The sequence below is a fragment of the Sander vitreus genome, chromosome 9 (genome assembly GCF_031162955.1).
Source record: "Sander vitreus isolate 19-12246 chromosome 9, sanVit1, whole genome shotgun sequence".
Classification (NCBI taxonomy): domain Eukaryota; kingdom Metazoa; phylum Chordata; class Actinopteri; order Perciformes; family Percidae; genus Sander; species Sander vitreus.
In genome coordinates, this window is record NC_135863.1 from 7861552 (window position 1) to 7873961 (window position 12410).

The 12410-nt window shown below is 40.6% G+C and overlaps 1 protein-coding gene across 2 annotated transcripts in view; it reads left to right on the forward strand.

Moving 5' to 3' along the window:
- ror1 (receptor tyrosine kinase-like orphan receptor 1) overlaps nt 1–12410 on the forward strand; it is a 127747-nt gene that overhangs the window by 89371 nt on the left and 25966 nt on the right. For both annotated transcript variants that reach the window (XM_078258528.1, XM_078258529.1), the window contains 2 exons: nt 2343–2633; nt 2926–2959. In XM_078258528.1, coding sequence (XP_078114654.1) covers nt 2343–2633; nt 2926–2959 — 325 coding nt within the window. The remainder of the gene's footprint in view (nt 1–2342; nt 2634–2925; nt 2960–12410) is intronic.

Sequence of the window (12410 nt, forward strand, 5' to 3'; positions counted from 1 at the left end):
TATCTACCATCTCAGTACTTATAAGGTTACCTAATGACATTTAAAGTGATTACAAATGGTAACATAATCAGACTCGACAGATTCAATTGAAACTCATTATTTTATTTGTGCTTTTGCATTCCCTTCTGTCCCAGCATACTTCTTAATTTGTATTCATATCAGTTTGTCCTACCCATTACCCCACCTATTACATCTTATCAGATTGTGCTTTGATAATCTATTTATTGTTAAAGCAAACTGAGGACACAGCAGTCTGTGTGAGTGCATTAAATGCTTAGTGTGTGTGTGTGTGTGTGTGTGTGTGTGTGTGTGTGTGTACTCAAGCCTCTACTGAACACTTACACACTACTCACAGATATGTTTAAACTTATGCAGAAGAGCAATAATATAAGAATATATGTTGAGACTTATATATTGTCTATATGATGTGATCTATTATAGGACATGCATGGGCAGTGCAGTGGAGGAGTAAGTAGATGGAGAGAGACAGGAAAGAGTGAAGGGGGAGAATGAAAGTGGGGGAGATGGGATGGATGATTCTGTGTGACAGTAAAGTATGTTGTCATTAGTAATAGCAAAATTAAATGCTTTAAATGTTTTAATTGATATCAGTTTTATTGACAACTTCACCATTGACTTGCTGGAGGTCCGGTTCTGACTGCACTGCTGTAATGTGGAGAGACAGGGCTGTACAAAGTAGACCGTTGTGTATGTAGAGAAAGGAGGACAGATGAAAAGTGGTTGAGAAGGGAGAGAGGTGAGGAGAGAGTGGTGGGAGTCTCATATTGTCACACACTTGTTAGTACCACATTGCCGCGTTAAGCCCGGGGTTTTAGGGAGGACAACTGTGAGTGTGTGTAAGTGTGTGTTGTTCAGTTCAGTACAGTAGAGGCTTGAGTACACACACACACACACACACACACACACACACACACACACACACACACACACACACACACACACACACACACACACAAAGCCATGCCAAGACAAATGTGCCTACTTCTCTTTTCCACATACACGTCTTAGGCACTCATTTTACACACCTCATGACAATATGTCATGAGGTGGTGTGTGCGTCAGATGAGCTGCACGTACCACCAACCACAAGGGTTGCTATGGTGATCGAGAGTAACAAGTAAAGGCACCAGCATGCTCCAACCAGGGCAGAAGAAAGCTACCAGCACATACAGCTTCATAGCAGTTATAACAGGAATGAATTTGATTTACATTTTTCTTCTAACCAGAACTATTACATACCAGTGTTAAGATTATTTTGGAGTTCTATTAACATGTTTCTCCTGATGACTTGCAATGGTTTTCTGTAGGCTACACATTAATAAACAACAGAGCATAAACATATTAGGAGAGAGCAGCTTTGGAAAAGATAGCATTGCTCTTGTAGGGAAAACCCTTGTTGGGATGTACATGTTATGTTGTCCAGTGCAGAGAAGCCCTAACTAATGAATTTGCACGGCACAGTAAATATTAAAATGTGTGGGTGTCCATGCAACATGTAAGTGTGTTCCTCTATTTTTACTCCTTAGCCTCTCTATTCACACAAATTGAAGTTTGTCTGACTAGTTTTTGAGATTCCCCTGTATGTGTTTTTCCTTCTTTGCTTGTTTTGGCTGACTTTGTGTAACCAGGAGCATTTCTGCATACTTAAGATGGGTTTTGGGGTTGAGGGAACTTTCCAGAAGGTTTTTATGACATTAACACCAATGTTTTTCCTGCACATTAAACTCTTAGGTGGCCCTCGAGAAAAAAAAAAATTCCTGACCACCTTGAGGAAGAATGTGGTTCTGGGAGATAATTATGCAATAATGTTTAGCTTTGTCTTTTCCAAAATCGTCTGAACTCATTACGGTGGCTTCGACAGCCTCATTGTTTGTTCTTTTCTTCTTCAAGTTCAAGTTTTTACCCTCAACACAGGTGATGTTTTATCATAAGCTCATGCACAAGCTGGGTAAAAAAAACCCTCAGGCATCATAAAGCCACGATGAAAAGTGAAATTAGGTGTCACCTCAGTGGCAACCACAAAATAACTTGCAAAACCAGTTTGGATATGTGTGTCTGAAAACACAGAGTTGTGTTACCACTATTCTTTTTTGAACAGCAGCATGTTTTTTACATCTTGCTCTGATGTAGTACAGTAACTGTTGTTTGATTTATGTCTTAGTTCTTGGCCTTGTGTAATACAACCTCTCCTTATGTCTTTTTCTCTCTCAATCATCTAACCCCTGACGTTTCTTCTCACTTAGCCCCCCTTTTATTTATATATATATTTATCTCCCTTGTTTTCCTTCCTTTCATCTCTCCTGTGTCTCTTTGTTTTCCAGGGCCCTTCTTCATCCGTCTTGAAGCTCCCATGAACAACATCACCACCTCTCTGGGCCACACAGCCGAGCTTTTCTGCCGCGTGTCAGGTAACCCGCCGCCCACTGTGCGCTGGCTGAAGAACGACGCCCCAGTGGTGCAAGAGCCACGGAGGATCTCGTACCGATCCACGCCTTACGGATCACGCCTCCGCATCCGCAACCTGGACACTACTGACACGGGCTACTTCCAGTGCGTGGCTACCAACACCCAGGGTACTGTGTCCACGACGGGCGTGCTCTTTGTCAAATTTGGTAAGAGAAATTAGAGTGGCGACAGTAGTAACTGCCAAGCATTTAAAAACTTACTGGCATGCAGATGTTACAGTGAAGTGGCTTTATGACGAGTGCTTTACGCACTTACTGTGACAAACAAAGACATTTTTTCCGACTCATCTTTTCCCACTAGAGATCTGGCTCTTTTTAGCAACACTCCTCTCCACTGATTCTTGCTTGTAGCTGGCAGCTTGTGCAGAGTAAAATCTGGGAGCAATATTGTTTATCCTGTTGTAAAAAAAAAATAAAATCCCCTTGTCTTCTTTTCCAGATCCACTCCCTACAACTCTGGCAGGAAGGCCAACGTAAGTTGCTTTTCCTCTATCCATTTCTCTCTCTGTCAGTCTATTTATACTGTACTTACCAGTATGTAAAACACTGGACCGTTTTGCCAGTTTCAGGTAATTTGCGGGTGATATAGCTCTTGCATGCTCATGCATTTGTTGCAAGTGTGTGGTTTTTTTTTATTTTTTATTAGTGATAATGCGGCCCTGGATCAACAAAGGGAGAGAAAGAGAGAACCTAATTCTGATTTGTTATCTATTCTAATAATCATTTGTAGTTTGTCTGTTTCTGATGTGTCCATAATGGAAACCAATTTAATTATAGAGAATACCAAGGTCATGACACACTAATATGCGTAGTACTGGAGAAACTGGGTTAATTTACTTTCAGCCAACTATAATACAGAAAACAGGACATGACTCAAAACGTTAACAAATTCAAAACCTGTGCTGTTCATTTAAATTGAGGGCAATAATGAGACATTCATCTGCCTTCAGGGCCATAATGAAGTTATTATAATTCAGAGTGAATGTCCTGTATCTACCAGTGAGTTAAGTTGATTAACTGATGTCTCCCTAAAATAATGCCGCCTGAAATGAGCAGTATAGAAACATGAGGCACATCTATCTCTGTGGTTTCTTGTTATATAACATTTTATAGTTGCCTAATTAGCTGCCAGCTTTCTGAATGTACAGAAAAACCAACCGCAGCCCTAATCTCTTAACATGAACATCAAATGAAATAGGGCTTTGAAAGAAGCAAATAAGACGATACAAAAAGAAGACACAAAAGAAGTTTTAAGAAAGTAGCCATAAATACATTCCACTAAAACATTTCCATGTTCTTAGCAAAAGCAAAACTGCTGCCTAAATTAAAATTTAGTTTGAGTCTGGCGAGCTTCCTTTGCTTTGTTTTGACGTCTCGCCAGTGTTGTGGGATAAAACTCTTAAGAACTTTCTCAGTTTGTTTGATTTTCGCAGGATCAAAGGAGTTAAGATAGATGATTTTCCCCCATGACATTATGGCAAGGCTTGCTGCCATGTTCCATGCGGCGTTCTGTGAATCAAAACTGCTGGCACATAGCGGATATCAGACACTTACTAAATCCACTCATACACTGAGACGACTGCATGCACATACTCACACATTTTGCGTGCTCTGTTTCAAACATCTGTTTCTACCATTCCTTTGTTTACATGTTTTTGATTGTTTTGTCCTGTGCGACTAAATTACAGCTTGTTTCATAGATAAGACAGTTGGCACACAAAGAATTCATAATGCAATTTTCTCAAGGGAGTTATCGTCAAGAAGGAAAAATCAAAGAGGCTGGCCTAAAAAACAACACTGTGACAACACTGGAAATAAACTAAAATGGAAATATAATGTAGATAAGAAAATGGAACGATGTGATTTTGCTACACATTGACTTAAAAGATTATCAGGATGACATTGCTCGGCATTGCTAATCCAATTCCTCACATTAGAAGAATAGTTTTCCAGCAATGCAATAAAAAAATTAAATCTGCTCTTGCTCTATGATCATGATGCATTTTAATGTTGTTTTTTAAGCTATAAAAGTTTATAAATGGCAACAAAATTATAATAAAAAGACCTATTTTCATAAAAGAGATATGCTTATTATAGTCTATATCCACAACGTTCCACTTCGGGTTCTGTTGCCGCCTGAAAGTCCGCCGGATTTCACTCTTTTCAGCCGTCTTTGTGTTGGAACTTTAAACTCCAGTCGATTTATGAGGACTATGGTTAACTGCTCCTCAGATCTCTGCAGGGTAAATCCAGACAGCTAGCTAGAATATCTGTCCAATCTGAGTTTTCTGTCGCAAGACTAGAACAACTTTTGAACATACACATGTTCCACTAAAACAAGTTCCTTCCCTAAGGCTATTTTGCAGCGGCACCGCAGCTATGTCCGGCGCTTAGCGCCACCCATGACGATTGTGATTGGTTTAAAGAAATGCCAGTAAACCAGAGCATGTTTTTCTCCCATCCCGGAATGCTGTGTGAACTAGCAAGACCCTCCTTTGCAGCACTGTGGAGGAAGGTCTGGCAAAGCAAGACTATGCTTGTTAGGACCATGAAAATTACCATGATGATACATTTGTGTTCAAGGATTATAGACAAATACCTCTGTTAGTATAGTCTGATGTTCCAGTTAATAAATTAAGTTTTTTAGGACTTTATTCTAAACTAATTGAGGTACAGCTTTAACACGCCAGATACATTACATTTTCAAGTTTGAACAAATTAAGTTCTCCTTGTGTTGAAGAAAGCTTTGCAGTGAACCGAAGACCAGCATTCAAAACCCTCTCTCTTACATTTTTATGAGTCTCATTACAGTCATAACAGACTTCATTTAAACGGACAGGGGCCTCCTTTGACAGCTGCGGAGCTGTTGTGGTGGTAGGCTGATCGTCACTGTTGTTCATTATTAGTGCCATAGCCAACTTATTAGCTGTAAAGCAGGGTGGCAGGCCGTCAAGAAGACAGGGTCACCTAATGATGACACGTGATGACCTACAACCTCTTACCTCATGCCGCAGCTGTTTAAACGTCAAAACGTTTGCTCCTTGACTCAAAGTTTTCAGAAAGACATCTGGTCCAGGAGCTTGTCAGTTTAGGTGAAATATACTTTGTTGTACCGCCCACTCTCTCCCATCATCTCCATGTTCAGCAGAGAGCGTTACAGAGTGCACAGTGACTTCCGTTTTCTTGGGATAAATTAGCCACAAGTACTACTCAAAAATTTGGGGGGAAATTTCTGGCCACCCACCTTGTTGAACCTGAACATGACATTAACTTCATGTCCTCAGTGTTGTCTTTGGTTCAGTCTGTGCTCTGATTTCCATCCCCTCTACGCTGGTCTTAAGTATACACTCTGTGGTGTGTGGGACATTACTGTGTGTGTGTGTGTGTGTGTGCGTGAGTGCGTGCGTGCGTACGTGCGTGCGTGTGTGTGTGTGTGTGTGTGTTCGTATATATCCTCAGGGTTGGGTTTTTGAGAGAAGCCACAGGCAAACTAAGAGCTGACAGCTCGGAGGTTTCGACTACGATTCAGCCAGCTTGAGTCCAATGTGGCTACTTGAGACCAGAGCAGAAAACTACAGCAGAGCAGATCAGAATTACAGGAAGGAGGAGACAGGAGGAGGACAGGAGTTTGAAGCTTAAACTTTTTTCTTAAGCGCAGACATTTTTAGATTTCTAAGTGTTCCTTCAAGAGCTATTGTTTAAGTATTTTAAAGGACGTCTATTGAATGTCTCAAGACAAATTTATAAGTAAGATCTCCAGTCTGTCAGAACAAGTCTCAAGTTGCAAGTTTCCATAAGCATATTGCAAGTTAAGCTGAAGGCCCTTTAGTTCTCTGGATGCTGATAGTTCTTTTAAAGCATTTTTAATAGTGTAGTAAAAATTCTCAATATGGAGACCTAATGACTAAACATGTAAGGTGTGTGGCTAAGCAAGGCCTGTCTGTTGCTGTCTTTTTATTTTTTTATTGTTCCAGGATTTTGCACGATCAGAACTTGAAAACTCAAAAGCAAAAAAAACCCTGTCAAGTCTTAATTAAAGGAATAGTTTGACATTTTGGGAAATATGCTTATTTATTTTATTTTATTATTATATTTTGCAGAGAGCTAAGGCTCTGACACACCAACCCGACGGCTGACCGTCGGCAGAAAAGGCAGTCGGACTGATCAGTCGGCTTCCGTCTCTCAAAAAAGTGCCTCGGAACACAATGAAGCGACGCCGACTTGAGCATACGTTCTGCGCGTGCGCAAGGCGTAATACGTCTCCATAACAGCAGGCGGCGCTAATCTGTATTGTCGCCCAAAAAATGAAAACTGGAAATGACGGAACATCTCTCTAGACCTAGTAAACACAGAGCACGCTGTCGTCAGTCATTGTTTTCATCAGAGTGTTGATAGTAGTCAAGAAGGATCGTTGTTGTCATTGCTCACTGAACGGAAGAAAATATGATGGCTAGTAATAAGAAGATACTGGCGTTGTCAGCTCTCGGGCTTCTTCTTGTGGAAGAAGCACTGATTCGCTAGTCAAGGGCTAGCACTCCACCAATCAGATTGGTCATTTAGTCCGACTGCCCACTGGCCGATTCAACAAGTCAAATCGGCCAAAATGGATGCCGACAGCTCCCCTGACTGACGACGGCACGGAACACACCAAACAGACTCGAGTCACCGACCTCGCCAGACTGTCTGACGGTCGATAATCGGGTTGTGTCAGAGCCTTTAGAGGAGAAGATGGATGCCACTCTCATGTCTGAAAGCTAAATATGTACATAGCTGGAGACACCAGCCGGTTAGTGTAGCTCAGAATAGAAACAGATGGAAACGGATAGCCTGGCTCTGTCCAATAGTAAGACCCTTTTCACATTCACAGTTTAACACGTTATACCTCATTTGTTTAATCCATCCAAAAACCAAAGTATAAAAATAACACTTTGTGGTTTATGGCGGTTAGACCTATTCCTTTTATATGAAGACTCACAGCAAGCTAAGTCAAGTCTCAAGTTCTCATTTTTTGTGACTTAAGTCTGACTCAAGTCCAAGTCTCACATCTTCAACTCTAAATCAGTTCCATTTCTAATCCTAAATTCATCAGTATGCTACCAGTTATTACTAACCAAGAGAAAGATCTGTGCATCTCCTCTACACTGTGCCCATGCTCCTCCTCTTCATTCTCCTCCCTCCATATCCCCCTTCCCTTCCTCTCTCCTCCTTGGAGATGTTTTAATAGAGCCAGAATAAACACAGGGTGAGGGGAAAAAGTCTCGCCTGCCAAAATTAGACCCCCAACTTTCTCCATCTCTCTCTCTCTCTCTCTCTCTCTCTCTCTCTCTCTCTGTATGCTGCCACACTTCCTTCATTTGCAGAAAAAAAAAGTTGGAGACGGCGGGAGAGTGAAGGGAGTGAAAGAAAAACAGTGTTAGCAGGGTAGGAGGAGGATGGTACCATTAACACTCGGGGGTTGCATGTTGGTTTAGGAGGTTTAGCTGAGCGCTCAGATCAGAGTCAGTTAATAACTCCTAACTGAGGCCTGTGTGCAAACTGTGAACACTGACAGTGCAAGCTAAAACTGTCCATGACGCAATAACACACTCTCTTTTCTTCATCTTTCTTTTCGTCTCGATTTTCTTTTTCTTAGTCATTATTTTCAATGAAATTAATCAGTAGGATAAATTAGATCTTCATCAGACACATGTTAGGCAGGCAGGGTGGACTGAAAATGAACTCTAAATGACTTGGATTAGTTTTTTCATGTGCTGTATTTATTTTATTCTGTCTGTTTTGAATGAGCAAATTAATCACAGAAAAAAAGAAATACACCATGAATTCATCAGAATTTAATTATATTGATATGAAAAGGAACATGTATTCTGTTTTATTAAATCACAGTTAGTCATGATAACTTTACTGTAGCACTTCAACGGGGCATTGCATGCATGTTAGGGGTTGGTAAACCATGACACATGGCCTACAGGTTGTAAAAGAAAAAGGGTTAGGGCCTTTTCTGAGTTTGCTTTTTGTGTCATGTCTATTGTTAAAGCGGCTATAATCAATATTTTCATAATAACAATGGTTAAAATGACTATGTGCAATGTAATTGCACAAAGAGTTATCACCCAACTCTGTATTACCTCAGCTCTACAATATGCAGCTTTAGCGTCTTCCAGCTCATTATTTTGGTTCTGCTCACAACTTTACTTTTTTGGTTCAGTCTGCTCTTATAGTGCCATTTCCTAATGTTTAATGTTTAAATATCAACTTAAAAGGTGATGATATGTCATTGTTGTGTTTATAGCTTGTTTGCGCCACACAAATCAGTTACTGCAGGTTTAACATCATTATCTAATCATTCAAAATACAGCTGCTTTTATATTTCTAAAAATGTGACTCCTGAGACCGTACGCTTTTTGAAATCTGACAGCAGCGATAAACAGACTTTATGCAACGCTGCCGCTGATCTCAGAGTCTCTGTCTGTGTTTATAATAGAGGGGTTTTCTCCCTGTTTGAACAGATTAATACCACTACACCCTGGCTGTCAAGGCTGTTTAAATTTCTAAAAACTTTCCCCACCGCTTTTCTCTCACCACTGGCACAAAAAAAAAAAGCAATTACAAAAATAGCTGCTTTTTTCCTCTTTTTCCCTCCACCGAGCCTCTCTGCTCTCTCCTCAGTCCACTGTGCTGGAGTATGGACTGGAGAATAAAGAAGACGGGGTTAACAAAGAACAGATTCTGGCTTCTTTTTTGTCAGTGCTCTGACTTTTCTGCTGCTTGCTTTTTCTTCAGTCTTCCTGTCATTTGCTTCAACATTAGCACCCCCCTCCCCCCACCTTTTTTTTTTTAAATTGATGATTGACAGTATTTGGTGAAAGATGTGCTTTGCATGACAATGCCTTATTTGAACAATATTTTACCATCATATGCCGATTCAAACCACTGTTGACAGTAAATCCAACAATCACACATACATCAAATGTCTTGTTTGTTAATGATCATGTCTATATGTATAATCTACTGTACATCTGCAATACAGGAAGACCATTGTAAGTTTGCAATTAGTTTGTCAGTTGAGATCTTGTTTGGGTGTAATTTGAAGACTCAGAGTGATTACTCTAATCAGCCATGTTTAACTGTAATACAGTATAAACATACATACTGTACAGTATCACCTTTCTTGTGTATGCGTGTGTGTATATATCCTGTATATCTGTGTGTGTGTGGCAAGAAACCTACCGACACACAATGGACAGCTCTGTAATTAGCCAGCTGTCAACACACTGGATTAAATTGACCTCGGAGCTGACGTGAAAGGGAACGTGAGGCCCGTACTGTCATCATCAGATCACCGCCATTCCAATTATACAGTCGAGGCATCAAAGAGTTAAAAAACGAAGAGGTAATTTGACTTTGTAAGACTGTAGCGTGTCTCACCTACAGCGGTGCATGGGTTGATTGACAAATTAGTTTAAGGAAGTAGTTTCTAAAATGTGTAATGACTTGAAGATGTCACATTATGTTGATCTTGAAGCTTGCTCAGGCTTGCTCAAAGGTATTAGGCACTTAAATATGTGTGTACAGTAATCAAAACAGATTTATTGATACATATATTCTCATTTCTGCTCTACAGCAGCTGTTGTGAAAGCCTTGTACTTACCATGTCTGTGTGATGAGCATCTGATTTATTAGGACATCAGGTAATTACACAAGCAGCAGCTCCAAGGTGTACTCAGTGAGTGTAGGAGGAAGAAAGGATGCCGTCAAGGGCTTTTATCTGGCAAACATCAGCAAAGCATCCATAATCCTCATTAATGAAGTAACAACATGTCAAAGCATTTACTCAAGCTGCAATTAAGCTCTTAACTGAGAAAATGATTTAGGGAATCTGTTGCAGATATTTCACTCTCAGCTATATCTTGCATGATCCCCTCTCAAGATCTAGACAGACGGGTAAAGCAACAAGCTGACTGATCTGACTGTGTGGCACAAATACACGTCACTGCAAGGTAAATGTGTTTTTATCAATTTAGTGTGATTGCCACAGTGCATTAGCTGCTCAATCAATTTCACGTTTAAGTTCAATTGAGTTTAAGAACACAGCCAAAACTCCCTCCTCATTATCAGTTATTGCCAAATATTGTGTTTGTGTATTATTGACTTTCTTTCGCATTCATTCTCCCGTGCACTGCTGTCCTCTTTTAAAATACGAGGTCATTTAATATGAGCTTCCCAACCACAGCCTTCTTAATATACCTACACCTCTTAACCACCTGCTATTTCAGAAATTGACAGTTTTCCACACAAAACTGACACTTTGCAGTAATAGTAATGCCGTAGTAAATCCACAGGAATGTGCATCTAATCTACCACTTATTGTTTTTCTTCTTAAGTTTCTATGATCTCTCTTTATAGAAATAGTTTGACATATTGAGAAATATGCTTATTTACTTTTTTGCCGAAAGTCAGATGAGAAGATACCTGTCTATCTGTACGGCAAATATTAAAAGCTAGCTGCTAGTTGGCTTAATTAACCAGCTGCCGGCTGTAGCTTCAAATTTAGCACAGCTATGCAAGTGGTATCAATCTTCTTATCTAACTCTCAGTAAAAAAAACAAATAAGTGTGTTTTCCCAAACGTTGAATTATTAAATACATAAAGTTAAGATATGTAGTTCACTGATAACATCTTAGATGGCAAACTGTACAGTAGTACAGAATCTAAAATGAGGCACAAAAGTGTAATGTGCTGCTGAATGTCCTGTTCTAGGACACTTTAGTTGGAGAGATATGCAGGTTTAAACGCAGGTCCACCGCCTTGAAACCAGTTTCTCTTTTCACTCTGCCACCCTGCTGCCCTCAGCATACAGTGTGTGTTGTTTTTGGTCACAATAGACTCTTAACTCAGACTGTGAACTTGTGTGCGCTGTATTGAGAAACTTTGGATTTTGGTTTCACTTCTCCTCACCTCAATGCCAGTGTCAACACTGCTGTGGTTCTCAGATGCTGGCCAGAATTGATGATGATTTGCTCCACACCACAAGCATCGCACCCATTCAGACTGAGGGGATGACAGGCCCACTCAATTTTTGGATGCACAACTCCTCTGCCACATACTGATCCACTTCAGCACTCCACATCAGACAAACGCAGGGGGCTTTGCTAAACTTATTTCAATTTGGGATCTGGTTAAAAAAATATGTATTTCACTCTGGAACTTTTTCAGACTAATCAGACCTGCCAACAACAGATTCTGTAGCAATGGGACTTTCTCAACCCATAGTTTAACCAAGAGTGAGAGCAATAGCTGTTGCAGTATTCCCAAATTGCTTTGTAGTCCTGTTAACTGCCAAACATGAAACATTGATTAAACTTTCTTGGCAAAAGGTAAAAAGGGCATTCTGTCAATGTTTTACATTCACTGATACACAAGTAAAAACAAAGACGGCCTACTGAGACTTTCTTCACCTCTGTGCTCTATTCCTTTGCACGTCCGGAGTAGACTGGGGCTTTTTTTCCCTTCTGTCTCAAAAGGCTTTTACCCACACATAGTCACACATATGCACACTTGCATTTCTACATAAAACACAGAGTCAAAGAACTGCACACACAGTTACTCTTACAAACCCTATCTCTCACACGTGTTTAGTTAAGCCCTCGGTGGGTCTTAATTGCCGTCTTGTTGTGGATTGTTTTTAGCACAGTGCTGATTGATTGGGGATCAGGGCCCTAATATGGCTCATCGGGGACAGGCCCTTTGACATGGCCTGGTCCCAGGGCACCGGCACTGTTTGAAACTAGAGCTCCCACCACTGCCCCCTCTCACAAGCCTGGATGCCTCTCTGTTAAATGCTGCCCAGGTCAGGGGGCTCCACACACACATACTGGCAGACATGTGAACACACACACTTGGGGACTGTCATGATGTGTAGCCTGC